Raw genomic sequence first — 16,059 nt, 5'->3', positions numbered from 1 at the left:
ACACGTTAATATTTACATAAACAATAAATGGTTATGCAATTATATTCTAACAATAAAAATATGCATCCTTTTATTTACCATCTGCTTTCGCTTTTCGGTTAATTTTTGCCTCCGTGAATATTATCTTTTTTATTCTACTACTTTGTTTTCTCTTCTGGGTGATGATTTTTCTCTCTCCAATCCCGATTCGTCTTCGATTCGAACCAAGTTACAGCATCTAAAAATCGGTCAGACCGACGCGGATATTAACTTTCGATGCTGGTGCACTTACAATTTTTTACAAAACAATTTTTGCGACCTGCGTGGCTTAGACAGTTTTTGCGAGCAAATTGTATCGGGTCAAGTTGATATTCAACTTGATGAAAATCACGGGCTCCTTCTTCTTCGTCGACTACTTTTCCTTCTTCAGGTTATCCCTTTTCCTTTAACACGCCGTATCGTCCAAATCGGGACACGTCTTGGAATTTTTTGGGCTTGCCTATTACAGCCTGCATCGAGAAAGTGTGACGGGGATGGTTTTTTCTTCCTTTTTTTTTGTTATTTTTATTTCTATTTCTTATCTTAGAAAATAATCGGGACCGTTAACAGCGTGCAGGAAACTAGCTGTATGAAACTGCATGTGAAATCGTAGAGGCGACTTTCACCCGCTGAAACGCTGGAGGCAACAGCTCCGTCGCAGGACTCGGGTGGATCTGAAACACAGGAATAATTAAGGAAGTAGGAAAAAATGATCGAAAAATATTAAAACACGTCTAAAATTTAATTTAATTTAATTTAATCTAATCTGATGGAATTTATTTTATCAATTTTTTCTTCACAGCTTATTTTCATTTCGGGTTATTTTTACACGGATTATTAAAGCCGGCCATCCAATTTAATGCTGCGGTTAATATTCACTCGGTTTAATACAGCCTCGATATCACGCAACCTGTTATTTCAGCAATGCGGCAGCGATTGCAATTTTATCGCGAATTATACCGCCTTACAGCGAATTAAATGCATTATTATTCGAACGCGATCGGCCAGCGCGGTTCATTATAGATATTCCATCTACAACCAAGAATTATCTTTTCGATCGAAAAATTATCCGTATAATTATATTTTGCTTGGAAATTTTTACGGAACGTTTATATTTTGTGCATTAGAAGCCACAGATGATGCAGCCCGAAGGGGTGGATTGTTTTTCTTCTAGGAATACTTCGGCCGTATCTTTGACGATTGCACCGCTTATCGCCCGATGGCTATCGATTAAACCGTTCACGTGCCGACGATTAACGAATCGAGTTAGTCCTTCGTCACTTAAAACCAATTAACAAAATCAACCCGATAATCTATTATATATATACCTATTACTTATGCAATACGGAAACAGAAACATGGTCAGGTTAGTCTTTCAAAATATTTGTCACCGGAATCGCGCGATCCATTTTTCGATCCACCATTAGGTTAATTGCCCTTTCGTTTTCACCCGGTTGTTTCTTTTTATTTATTTTCCTTATCTTTGTTTTTGTGGTTGGTAGAGAAAATTAGATGGTCGCGTTACCTGATGACTACGATAAGCCTAAGTTTCACAATTATTATCCAACGGTAGGTTATAGCGTCGAAATTTCTGCACAAGCTCTCCGCGGAAATGCGAATTATTTTATACATATATTTATGCATGCACGTACGTTATGCGAAGGTACACATTATACTGTCAGGGATGATTGGAAATTGATACACAACCACACGCCAGCTAGACAATTCGCGATGCCCGTATGCGAAATTTCCAGATTTTGTATGTTTAGGGACGAGCAAACACAATCGCCAAATTATTAACTGACGCCCATCTGGGTGGAAATTTTCGATGCAGCGAGTACGGCTTACGGTTTTGTTGTGTGATGGGTTCGGCTGTTGCCGAGGTAAATACTCTTGGCATTCCGCAAAAAGTTAATAACATTAATATAATGTTGTATACTATATTAGACTGTTTAAAAAAAAATCGGATGTTTTTATTTTCTCAAAACTCAAGTCGGAAGTATTCTTTGAATTGACGAAAAAACTATATGTTGTTACTTTATTTTGTTATATGCGTTATTTCTATCGATCGATTCGTAATTATTGTATTCTACTGGGTCTACTAATTTTATCTCAATTTCGCAACTCGGATCCTTTTACACGTCTATGTCGCACTAGATTTTGCTGAGAAATAGTTGATTTTTTTTTTTCAACATTGGTTTAATTTTTAATTCATCCTCGATCAATAAACGATGATATTCTCAGAGCCACTGAAGGAAAATTGTGTGAGTTCCGCTTTATAACCTGCGCTTGGATTTGAGTTTCAAAACAAGGTGATGTCGTCACGTATATAGATTAGTGAAGTTGATTACAATAAGTAAAGTAGGAAGAGTGTGAAAAAGGAATGTTATGCGTTCAGGAATATTGAGTGATTAAGCGGTGGTTCATGTTGATACTGAGGCAGTCACTTTAGATTGTTAAAATTTTGCAGGATTGACGGATGAAAATTTGTGTTGCGAAAATAAATGTAGAAAGAATTGGAGAAAAGCAAGTGATTCGGGTTTTTCTTTGTGATGTTGTTGTTTAAATAATTCAAGAAATATCGAACAGATAAAAGCGAAAATCTAATCAATTCTAATTTTGGAAAAGCCGCATCAATTGAGACCAAAATCATTGAAATCCAGGAATTCGTTCTCGAAATATCGTTGAACAGAAAAACTGATTACACACATTCATACGTGCACACAGCGTCAATCTAAAAATTAGTGAAAAGTCAACTTTTCATTTTCGTGGTGAAAGCAGAGAAAGAGGAACTTAAAAAAAATCTATCTCGAATAATACATACCAGGAACGTCCTTTAGCCGTGGAAGAAATTCATTCCAGAACGCGCAGGATGTTGCTCGAGGACCTTTTCCAAGGCCGCTTTCTTCCGCGTCAAATATGAAGTACTGCGGTTGATCTCTCGAATAAGTTGGCCACTCGACACCCTCAGCCATCGGTTTTCTGAAGTAAATAAATTGGCACGATGACGCAAGCGAAAAGTGCGAGAAATTTTCTTTAAACCAACATAAAAACAACGCCTCGTTCGTATAATCGATGAATAAAAGGGAACTTGAATTGTGTTGTTTTTTCTTTCATCCCCCTGAAAATTATCGACGTTGATATTTGCGTACCTTCAGATTCTTAACCACGAGATATTCAATCTTCATCATAGGTACAACATATGCAAAATATATAACAAGAATCGCTTTTCAATGAGCGAATATAATCTTTAAGTAACCACGTAATAATACCGACCTCTACTGCAGAAATAAGAGAAGAAAGAGAGAGAAGAGAGTAAAGGGGATGAAATAAGAGGGGAGAGATTTCGCCAGAATCGCGAGAGGTAGAGAGGCGAGAGAATTATAGCAGCCTCTGGGGTGTGCTTTTCAGCTCAAGCTTCTTCCTACCCCGCTGAACTTACAGCGGTAAAACAAAGCGTGTATACATATACATATAATTCCAGTTTATACACGCTTACCGGGAAACTACCCGAAACCCACACCGAGTCTGCCTGGGTCAACAGAAGAAGAAATCGAATTTCTCGATTGAATAACGATAATTCTTCGACCTCGAGTCGCAACAAGTTTCCCCAAAAGTTTAGGGAGGTTGTCTCTTTTTTGTTTTCGCTTTCAGGGTGATACGGTCTATATTATATACATAAACAAACTTACGAGTACATATGTGTATAGGTATACATATTTATATATAAACTTGGAGAGTCGCTGGGAAAGTAGAGAAGAAAGGAGGGAAGAAAGAAAGAGCAAAACAGGGGCACAAAGGAAAGGGAGGAAAGAATCCTATCGTCGTTCGGATCAAATGCTCGATTCGTTTTCGTCCTTTGCGGAAGCGATTCGGTCGAAGTAACATCAACGAAAGTAAGTATACAACGGGTGTTGATCAATATCTCGGATTGATCTTGCGGTAGTCGTTTCGCATTATCCCCGCATCCCTCCACCCCATTGCACAACAAGTTGACTTCGATTCGTCTTCTACAAACCGTCTTTACGGTTTTGTGTAAAGAAAATCGAATAGGAAATACGAATGTTTTTTTCAACAACGATTCAAATATTTTTCTCCAAACGGAAGAAGATGTGCAAATAATTACTTATTGTGATTATAACTGACGATAAAGAATTTTTTGATTTTTGCTACCGTTTTTAAATCTAATCGCTTAGTTGAATGAGGCTTAAATCTAACAAGTAAAAGCTCCAAAAAAATGTTTACCACGTGAACGACCATAATAAAAAAAAAATCAATTTCAACACATACTAGATTTTCCGAATACAATTATACGGGAATCAGTTTCATTTATAGTGAATTTCGGTTCTGGTGAAAAACAAAAACAGTCAAGAATTTCATCCTACCAATCTGCACAACTAGAAATATTCACTTCGTACAGTATATAAATTCTCATCAGAATTAATCGCAGAAGTTTCGATGTTACAGGAAGGAGTTAAGCCGCGGTGAGACATTGTTACGGGAAGGGGTATAGAGGGTAAAAAAAAAAAAAGGGAAAAAGAAAAGAAAAATGAGAAAATTGAGCAGAAGATAAGAAGAAGAAGATGGAGAAAGACGGAGGTAGAAAAACACAGGAAACGCAGTTTAGGTGTAACTGCTACACGCCCCATGTGTCATCATGACCTTAAATCCAGATTAATTTATCCGTAGCCGGCGACCTGCAGGGTTTACCTGTGACGTGGATATTTACCAGGAGCAATAAAAAGTGAGATATTACCCGTCGGTAAATCGACGAGGAGAGGCGAACGTTTCGCACCGATTAATCAAACGTGCGTCGAGTGCTTTTGTAATTGGGGGAAGAAAAAACGAAAAAACAACCCTTGGACATTTTCTAACTCACATTTTTTATTTTTCTTTATGCTCTTTTGAAAAATTTTTAGAACGATAAGTATACGGAATATTTTTTACACCGTCATTATGCCCAGGATAATAATGACAATAGTTTTGGATGAAGTTTCGAAGATGAAGGTGATTTCGATGTCCGAATCAATATATCAACGATTAGAACTTCCCAAGGGAAATGTTTCTACATATGTACTTGGTTTCCCGGACGCCATGCCACCCTCCAGCCTATAAATGACATAAATAATTCATGACCGCCTGTGTACGTATGTATTAATATGGCTTATTTCGGCTCAATATTCCATCGGGTGGTGCAAGCGTACGTGATCGGAAATAACAATACGAGACACGCTATCACGTGTCGCATCTTTGTTCGGGTTTACCCTCGCGTAGCCTTAGCCTCGGATATCGCATCAACTGCTTCTAATTATAATTGAAAGATTAAGGGTTTAACGGTGATTAAAGTAACAACAAACAGATTCAACGAGTTAATACGTTAGAAACGGATCGATGCGATCGATTTTTATGCTGTATATTGTTGTTGAAATTTGTTTAGGATAATTCTGGTCAAGGGTTTGTCGAAAACTAACGATATACATATAATATTTGAAAGGGTGTATAAGAAGAGGAAATATAGAACAAGGCTCTTATATTTGCTGGTGAAATTATTTGCTGTTTGTTACACTTACCCGAGAAGCGCAAATCGCGAATATGCCTGCATCATCCTGAGGGAGAGGTCCCGTTCCTTTTTGTTGTACTGCAGAGACTGGTTCAGAGGATGTCCGAATACGTATTCGATTTCATCCCCGTGCATGACGCCCATCCATTCACCCCAAAGATTGGTGCTTGTCCTCTGAAACGGAGAAACAAGAAGATGATGTATCGCGTAAGAATAAAAATAATAACAATAAAAATAAAAATAATAACAGTGATGATGCATTCGCTAGACTTGTCGCCGTCTAATTGTTTATTTACCCACATTTTTTTTCTCTCTCCTCGTTTCCAACTGCAGTACATATTACGAGATACTGGAAATACACCGTGCAAATAATATAAGTCAGAGAGAACCGCAGTCTGCCTGGGCAAGATGAGTTACATGAGTGCGGTGGTCGACGTGTACCACCTTTGAGCTTATCGTCGTCGCCGGGTGCAGCAGCTGAAAGTTTGAGATTTGACTGAGCGCGGTTTTGAATAATACATCCAGACAGGTCTTCGCGTGTGGGGGTAACTCTGGTGGAGAGTTGTACGGTCGAGCGAGCTAAGTTGCAGGTGAAATATTTATACTGTTTACCACGTAGCTTCGGGCTACCGGCGGCAAGCATCGTTCGGAATTCACGCTTAACAAAATCACTCCAAACATGCCGGAAGAATCTTTCAAGTAGAGAAGTCGACGTTTTTAAGTCGAGAAAATCGATCCAACTTTCGATGGGTTGGTAAGAAGGAAAAAAAAATAACTTCAATACTAAAAATGGCGATAAATGACTATCGGATTAAATCACAGATAGGACAACGAGTATCGTGAAACGAAAAAATATTTCCGAGCTTTTGAGGGGAGATTCGTTTTTGATTTGAGTTAATCCGCAAGCGGACGTAATTCCTGTTTTCAAATTAGATTCTTACTACCGATACTTACCGACATCTTTCCCAGATTCGAACCCTTCTCCGCGGTGACGTCACCGCGATCAATTCGCTGCTGTACCGACTCGAAGGTCAACATTGCAGAGAAGGGTTTGAGTCTGAGTAAGATGTCGGTAGTAGGAATCTGTATCGAGAACCGGCCTTTTATTACTATTAAAATGGTTCCACACAAGTCTTCCGGCAATTTTCTTATGATATTCAGCGACGGTATGAAACCTGAAACGATGTAGCGGCTGTGCAGTTCCATCCCAGCTTAAATTCCGACTTCGCAAATCTGTAACTCGTTGCAGTCCAGCTTTTGAAATATTACCTACCACCCGACAAAGCTCCTCTCTGACCTTTGACTCTACGCCGGGATCTTATTCGGTTTCATCCCCTAGAGGCAGCTAGGCGGAAGGTAGGAAGCATAGGGAATCCGGGAGAGGAAAGCGGGATTTTCACCACGGCGGAATATCGGATCCCTGCAGCCACCATACTTCAAAGACAAGGAGAGACTCGAGAATATTTTCACCGGTCTGACGAATTTCACAATAATTATGCGCCCGGGGCTAAGCTTCGAGGCAATTTTCGACTTGAGAATTGTCTAAGCTCCATTCGAGGGTGGGAAAATTCGTGCTTCCGAAACGCGTGTAGAAAACTTGGATTGAGACGAGAGGGGATGAAAGTTTTGGAGGAAAGTCTCCCAAGTACATGTCTTGCCATGCGAAGAACTCGAGTAATGATCTCGATAAATTGAGATTGTGACAAGATTTTGGCGTCGAAAAGTATGCGGCGAATTTCAAACTAGTTTTCTAAACTATTTTCCCTCCCGCCGTTTTTATCGCCGGCTACCCTCACGCGGAATCCACGGAGCGATGGAAAAATAGTTGTCAAAGTTCACGGAGCCGACGGAGTTTCTCGGCTCTCCGCAGCTCGGATTAACCCGAATAACTCGAGCGGATAAGTCGCATTAATTGAAACGCAGCAGCCAGTCTCAGCCGGCAAACGAGAAATCCCGATTTCTTCCGCGCCGTAGATCTCGAGCTAAATTGTGTTTTGCTCGTCGAGGACAGACGTTATCTCTTGATCATTGAGAGAAAGCAAAGTTTTGCTGTCTTGCAGCCGGTTGAAACGTGTTTCGCCGATTTCATCCCCCAGCAACTTTGCAAATTTTACCAGCCACAAATTAAACATTTACTCTCCAAAGGGTAAAGTTACTCAAAATTGTAACCAGCACCCTTCAACCCCTATTTTATATCCACAAAAATTTCCTCCACTCATTCACTTCCCACCTATTTTATTCTCTTTTGATTTCAGATTCAAGGATAAAAAGTAATTCCGTGTTAAGAGATAATCCTACAGATTTAATTACTCGTTCTCACCAAAATCCTATAAATCCTATAAATATGAGGATAAATTAAATTACGTTGAAAATAAAAGACCGCGGCGGAAGTTCAACGTAAATCCGTATATAATTGTCGTTTCAGAGCGTGATAAAAAAAAAAAAATAAATAAAAAAATTCATCATATCCACATACATAAATACCTTTACGTAACTGATGGAAATCGGCAGATTTTCCGCAACTTTTCGACGCGTGACGCTGGGATTTTCGGAGCCGAGTTGAACGCGTTTATTCCGCAGGCTTTAACGTCGGATTACGAAAGCTGCACGACGCGAATAACCGTGCAGACAAGAATCTCAACGGGAAGGGCTCATCCGGTTTTATATATACGCTTTCACCCTTTTACAGCACCCGGCTAAACCGACGCCACTCTGTAGCCTCGGCTTTGCCTCCCCCCACCCCTGAAATTACCCTAATTTACAGGAATCTTCTCAGGTTCCGAAGTCCAAAACTTGTATTACGAAGGAGGGAGATTTTTTTCGGTTCTTTTCTTTTATAATCCATTTGTTCTTTACGTCTCCTTTTTTCTTCTAATCCGTGGCAAAACTGCCCCCAACCCCTATATCGCAATTTCTTTTCTCTTTCCATTATATTCTTCCCGGGGGATTGCACACGTGTGAACACGTTTCCCCTGCTGGATATGCCTGGAGAGTTTTCGAGAAGAAGATTCGACTTTGGTATTTCGGTCACGTAACCCGGGTGCCTTAAAAATTGGCCAAATAAAAACATTAGGAGCTCAGACTGTGGCGGGCTTTTAGGAAAATCTACCCTTAAATAAAGTTATCGCACGATCCTGACTCGTACCGAAGTTCTATTTTGTTTTTCATTCAAAGTATGCCTGATGTTTCAAAATATTTGTCTTATAAAAATCGTTCCAATGCTTGGAGAATTATACGACCACCAACTGCCGGGCGAAGAAAATTTTCAGGTTTGAATTCGCAGCTCGCGGGTGACGAGCAGACGAGAGGTGTGCAAAAGGGGAAGAAAAAAGGGCGTCGTAATGACAAATTAAACATTTTAATGACGCTACCCGGCAAAGTTGACGCGGGAGCAAAGTAGCCCGTGAGAAAGTTGAAATGAAAGGTTGTGCACACCAATTAAAGTTATGCTTGTGGTAGAACTGGTGGAAAATTTCACCTCTGCAGTAAGCTCGTCGCGTTACGCGTTCTCGTATTTCCGTAAATTATATATTTTGCATCTCGTATCCCGTGAAAAAACTTCTACAACTCGAGTCGAGTACCGAGAAGAGCGTAGAATTATCGATGCTGTTCGAATAAGGGAGGTTAAAGATTGGATGAAAATATTGTGGGAATTTTTCTCTCGTTTTTTCCTTTCGAGAAAAAAATTCCTTCCCAGTTGGGCAAAAATATTTTTTATTTTATAAACATGTCGGTATAATTAATTCCACAAAAGAAATTCTATAAATTCTTTTGCCGACTGGGGCAAATTTTTTTCAAAACAGCATCATACTGTTCTTCTTTCAAAATCGAATTTACCAAAATCCCGAATTAGTGTAATCAGAAAGTAAGTATAACGACGGAGTAGTCCAGACAAACTGACATTACAAAAAAGAGTGGAATCGTTAGCTCGCAACGTTGGGTTTATCAACGAGTGTTGAATAATTAAGAACGTCAATTCGGAAAGCATGAAAGCGTCGACGTTGCAGGCCGGGTATACATAAATCGATTTTTCGTCACGTTGCTTTTTCTTTCTAATTCTCATTTTCCTTTCTCGTTTCTCCAAATCATAGCAGAGTGGTTCTAACGTGATCCTGGATCTTTGATTTGACTAATTCGCGAGCCCCGAAAGGCGCATGTTTAAATAATTCAAAGGAGCACGCGCGTCGCATGAAACGAATGTAATTTTCACATTTACACCGAGAATACTAATTCGGTCGATTCACGGTATAAACACACGCAGAGTGCAAATAGTACAAGAAGGGAGGATCGGTACACGATGTTTGTCGTGAAAATTGGCGAATCCGTGCGTCTTACTTGATTTACATTTTACTTTTCCATTCATTAATTTTTGTGTGTGTGTGTGTGTTTTTTTTTTTTGTTTTTTATCTCTCTTTTTTCATTTTATCCTTCCCTCCTACTCACCACTGAAAAGTTCGGCTTCTTTCCAAGAGGGTCGAAGGCTGCGGCTCGAGGTCACCTTTGATGTTCGTCATCGATATAAATGTCTCGGGGCTTCTCGGGGTGATTCAGGGGGTGGGATTCGGGTCTTCGAGGATCCCCGAGGGACCTCGAGGGTCGTACAACTGCGACGTGTTCGAAGCCAGTCTAGTGATTTATGCACGAGGTGCTTGGCCAGTGCGATTAGCGGTGCTTCTTCCGCTTTCTTCCCACCTCAATGGTCATGTCCCTACACCTACTTTCTCAGTTTACAGTTTATGATCAGCTAAAACTGCTCTCTACAAAAAAGTAAAAAAGAAATTTCCCCAATGAATTCTCATACGAAATGATCCAATTTTTTCAATCCAGGAGCAGTTATTCTGTAGAATAAATTCAGTCAGTAGCTATAGAAAGATGGAGGACTACTGTGTATTCGGTAAGCCAGACTGTTCAACCAAAGTTCGAGTTTAACTGGCGCGTTTAAGCTGAGCTTTTCAAGTTTGTATATAATTTGCGTAAATAGTAAAGAGTCCGGCGATAAATCAGCAGGAGTAAAAGAGACACCGTGAGACACGTTATATTGGTCCCCATGGAATCTCGTGGCAGAGGGTGCGTGGATTTTTTTTTTTTTTTTTTTTTTTATATGCCACGTGGCCGAGACTTGGCCAAGATTTACATTATGCTCCAAGCGTTTGGCGCGGTGATTTTTTTTTTTTTTTATTGTATTTTTATTTCTTTGTTTCGCTTAAAGCGGCCGGATTCGTTCTTTTGAAAATCGATGGTATTGCGAGTACGATAATGGCTCGTTATACTCGTATCGCTACGTGTTCGTTCACCTTTCAACACTTGACCCTCTCGTATCATCGACGATCCAATTAGCCCCTCCTAGGGGGCGAGCCTCGCTCTCCACTTGTGACCCACAGGACTCAAGAATTAGCTCGTGAAATATTGAGTGAGCTATTTCAGTACATCAGCTCACGACGCTTTCGCCAGCTGACCGCTTTCATATTTTGAGGTGCATTTATATTTCACACGAGACGCGGGGATGGAGGGATCATCTTGTGACCTAGAATTTCGAGGCGAGTGTCTAGATCCGGAGGGACTAGACTACCAAACGAAGACGGAGGAACGTGCGAGCCGAAAAAAAGGGAGTCCCAGGGAATAATGTAGGGATCGTCGTCCTCGAGTCTTTCGAAACTCGGGAGAGGAAGAAGTGATCAAAGATAAGTGGAGGATTTACACGCGTGAGTGAGTTCGTTCCTTCCCTCGATCCGGTAACGACTACTTTTCTCCTTGGATACGTTCGACGGACCCTTGAGGCTTGGATCAAACTCGGGGACAAAGTTCGAACCATCCCTTGTTCACGTCAAGTGAATTTCAACTCCCCGTGTGGAGCTTCCATTTTTTATTTAAAACAAATGCTACAGGAACTATTAGTTTCTCGTATACTCTCAGTTTCTTTTTCTACTTGATCGCTTGTTTTGTTTTGTTTTTTTTTTGTTTCGTTTCACCATCTTCTTAATTCAGGTTAATTAAAATTCATAGTGATTAGAAGAAAATTGGATTCCGGAGGTGATAATTACTCAACTTCTATAGGTATACATTGCTAATTTGAGTTGATTCAGATAGCGTGGATTAACGCCACCTAAAATCCCGAATGTGTTTTTACCGTTGCGTAGTAATTAAATTCGGAGACGGTGACGAGACTTATATGTAGGTCTATACGTATACCCCAAGCAAAAGTAATTATGGTACCGGTATAATTAAAAAACGAATCTACCCGAAGAAATCCCAAAAGGTATATTTTTCGCCGTCCGGAGATCGTAATAAAAGATCTTGGGACTAAAAAAAAAATAAAAAAACAAACAAACACCCTCGATTTATTGTTTCCACTCTCGAGTGGAAAATGAACGGGAAACAACGTCACGATGGGTAAATACATAGAATGGCAGGCGGGTCGTCGTACGTATTCCAGTAAATAAACGCAAATAGGAAATGAAAATCAAAAGCTCGTTACCGTCAGCGCAGCTTCACAATGTGCATAACGATACAATATGCGTCGCTATGCTTTCACACGTGAGAATCAATTATCGAGTATCGATAGTCCGAATGAAAAATATCAATTACTCATCGTTACAATCGGACCGCAGCTGCGCAGGTATGCAGGTTCGATTGGCGAAGAAAAAATGCATTTGACGAAAATTTTTAATATAGAAATTTCATGCTGCCAACTTACCATCATCTTTCAAATTTCTTGGATTTCTTTTCTGATTTTTTTTTTTTTTTTTTTTTTATTTCTACAATGTTGCACCAAATCGATAAGAGTAAAAGAAAAAAACATGAGCATAAAGAGACATAGAAAACCAGTATTTAGTTAAACTTTTATAATTGTACCTGAAAAGAAACAAATTGAAATTGCCACAATTTACAATTTTCTCTACTTTGTCGAAAATCGAGTTTTGCTCCGAAATGTTTAAGGTATCATCCTAGTGTAAGGTTTGAAAAAAAATGTATATACTTTTTTTCGCATCATACGATAGTATAGACGGGATATTGAATGGACCTGACATCGCCGATTGATCGTAAATAGACAATTTATATGAAAATTCGCACACTCGAAACTTTAAATACGTTTTCCTTGAAATATGGTTTTTCAAAACAGTATAAACTCTCAAAAGAAAAGTTAACCATTCTTTATCTTACGGTGGAAGGTTTTTTCTCTGAAATCTTCATTTTTTTTTTTCTTTTAACGAACAACTGTCGAATAAATATGGTAAATTCGATACTTTTTTTTCGACTCCGCACCATCGTGTCAACTTTGATATATATATATAAAAAAAAATACTCCATAGCAAAATAACGGCTTTAACACTAATGAAATTTTTTTTTTACAAATATTGTTTCAGATAATCTGTACGGTCTCAGAGAAGTACACTGCAAGGACGCCGTTTTTCCGAAGATATTTTCAACCGTGAAAAGAAAACGAAAAAAACAATAAAACGTTGAAAATTTATTCTCCCTTAAAAAGCTATTTGTTGGATGTTTTTTTTTTTCAAATTCAAATTTGACCATCCGCTTTCGCATGATTGCGTGTCAGAAAGACTTGCTCTCGAAGGGAGGCGCGAAATTCGAAAATGGACATGCAATAGCTGTCCGCTCGAAAAGCCAATTAAAATCGCGGGGACGTCGATCAACACCGGTTTGCATTTAACCGGGTAAAAACGATGCTCGGTTAAACCTTGGCGCGGGTTGGTATTGAAATACCGTGTAGATTTATGGTCAGGTGGTCCTGTCGTCGGGATTTCATCGTCAATTAAAAAACCCGCCACACCCGAAATTGTGACGGTGGTAAAAATGTCCCTACGGATTCGGTGGTTCAGCCGTACCGAGTCACCATTGGCAGGTGCGATCTGTTTTCGCCCATAAAACCATCTGGCAGGCACCTGTGTCACGAGTGATTGTAATTCCTGATTCAACTCGAATCCTTGAGTCCACACTCGGCGTCGTCAGACTGATTGTGAGTCCCAAGTTGGCCGAGAGTGTCGTAATGAACCCGGTTGTGCTTGGAATTAACATCGCTTGGGTTCCAGGGGCCAGGTGTCAACGCTGTCTGATCATTAATGCTCCGCTAAATGACGCCGGCTCATTCCATTGTCTCTTGGTCGCTATTACTGATTACCAAATACATAGACACAAAGACGCCAAGGTGATTCAAGTTTCCGGCCTGCAGCTGCGCTCGTTGTCAAGCTTGGTTCTACCGGGGCTGTTTCACCGTAGTGAAAGTTCACACTATGATTACCTAAGTATTTCGTGATTGCTTAAATTTTCTAGGTCGATTACGAGATATTATTTCGTATGATTCATTAAGGTTAGAAAGGTATTCTTGTAACCATAAATGATTTCCCACGACTGACAGTGATTACCTTCGTGATTACTTACGTAGAATTATATTTTAATATTGTCGATTTAAGTGTGATTTCGAGAATTACAAAATGATTTCTAATGAGATTATCAGGTAATTATGACTGTACGTGAAATTATCAATTTATTATCGCATCGTGAAAAAATATATGTATATATATATATATATATATAACTTGGGTTTTTTTTTTCGTTTTTTTTTTTTTGTTTTTGAAAACCAGTTTTGAGTACACTTTCTCGCCCCACTTACGAAATGCCCATTAAATGCGAATTTCTTGTCTTTTAAACCGTCTTTTCCCACCGTACGAAATCTGCGTGCCAGACTTCAATTAGATGCCAAGTATCAGCTGTCACGCTTAATTTCCCCGCATATAAAACTGTACCGATGATACAATAACAATAACTGGACTCTTTTTTTTCCGTACCTTTTGATTTCCTCAATATCGAAATTCGAATCCTCCTCGAGTATTCCCACCGTTTGCCAAGGTCCCCGATCATGAAACATGCACACAAAGCTAGTTTATCATTCTAGTTTGTGCGCGGGCGGTGCTTGAGGAGTTTGAAAAGTCTAATCATCCCTCGACGTTGCTTTCACCGTATACATATAGCCACGAAACAAAGTTTGACTGACTTTCTAGCCTTGGCTTTGGTCACGCCACGGAATAATATGGAGGCTATACAAACACGTCTCTATATCTATACATCCATACGCATACACACATACATACATACATACATACATATATACATATACAGAGAGACATGTAGATGTGTATAGAATACGGTCACGTCAACGCGGAGGTAACTAGTCGCGAGAACTGTCTGGTAAATTCATTGTAATCCGAAGTGACGTCGGGCTTCCGGAATATATTATATATTCCTATGTATACATACATACACACACACACACACAAATATATATATACATATATATATATATATTCATGCACTACTGAATTATACACCGCAAAAGTGAGACACGCACACGAGGTTTAATTCCGGCGCTCTTTCCTGCGGCAATTATAAAAATAATAATACAAAGGGTAGTTACGCGCCCCAAGTGACTGACGTGTAATGCGCAAATATGGCGGGTGTAATATGTATATGTATATGTACACATACCCCCATGTATGTATTTGGGCAGAATTTGGAAACGGTGTCGAGCTGACGCGTCGTGGTCGCGGTTTCGCCCCTCAAGCTCAGAGTCCTGAAGGACTTCTTGTCTCTCGGATGACCTCTGCCGACATCCACTCAACCGCATCCCCTCCTCACGATCCTCTTTCTCGCAAGTATACTTGTGGAGGTGGAGACCATGCTTAATCAATTACTCGAAAGTGCTGGTATATGACGGCATGCCTCTTTATAGACTTCGATCGGTATTATTTGCAAGTACTTTTTGAGAATGCCCGGGCGTCCTGACGATTGTATTTTGTCCCTTCCCTTTGCCCGGCGATGAAACTCTCCGCTTGATCTTTGTCAAACGTGCCTTTGATTCTGATTATTTCTTTTTATTTTTCTCGCATTGAGAAACATGCTCGCGAAGGGATAAAAACAGAAACTACTTTACCGATTGGGCGAAAGCTCCGCGGTCATGTTAACCCTGCTAACTTGCATGCTTCTGCTTCGGGGCTGAAGTATTCAGAAGAATTCTTGCGCAGTAAGCACGGTGACAAATTCACTGTCAAGAAAAGCGTTTGACCGAAAAGCGAACGTGCTGAGCACACGTCGGTTTATGCAACGGCACGTCGTCAAACATTGTTTCGGAAAGCAGGATTTGCGACACGTGTTTACACTGCTGAGGACTACGAGCCTGAATGTCCATGAATTTAAGTCTGCTCCCAAATTGTTAGTCAGGCTTGAACTGAATTCATGAATAGTTGATCTACTAAGGTAGTTAAAAAAAAAGTCACCAAAAAAAATGCAACGCCTTCAAGTCACTCAGAGAAATCCGTCGCGATGTCGAATAATCGTGAAGAATAACACCCTGAGCTTTTTATTTTCAACGTCTTCTTACACCGTTTGCCACCTTTCACGTTCTTTTTTGACATTCCACGGATCCACAGACGGAATTTGTTAATCCATTGACAAGGATGCGGGATGAC

General features: G+C 39.9%; 1 protein-coding gene across 1 annotated transcript in view; it reads right to left on the bottom strand.

The window, feature by feature from the left end:
* Positions 1-341: 341 nt before the first annotated feature.
* LOC124409521 (acetylcholinesterase) overlaps positions 342-16,059 on the bottom strand; it is a 92,285-nt gene continuing 76,567 nt past the window's right edge. The window contains exons 4-6 of the mRNA XM_046887232.1: positions 5,589-5,752; positions 2,843-3,000; positions 342-692 (exon numbers count right to left, since the gene is read on the bottom strand). Coding sequence (XP_046743188.1) covers positions 562-692; positions 2,843-3,000; positions 5,589-5,752 — 453 coding nt within the window. The 3' untranslated portion in view covers positions 342-561. The remainder of the gene's footprint in view (positions 693-2,842; positions 3,001-5,588; positions 5,753-16,059) is intronic.

The sequence above is a fragment of the Diprion similis genome, chromosome 1 (genome assembly GCF_021155765.1).
Source record: "Diprion similis isolate iyDipSimi1 chromosome 1, iyDipSimi1.1, whole genome shotgun sequence".
NCBI lineage: Eukaryota > Metazoa > Arthropoda > Insecta > Hymenoptera > Diprionidae > Diprion > Diprion similis.
This window is presented reverse-complemented; position numbering and strand designations above follow the sequence as displayed.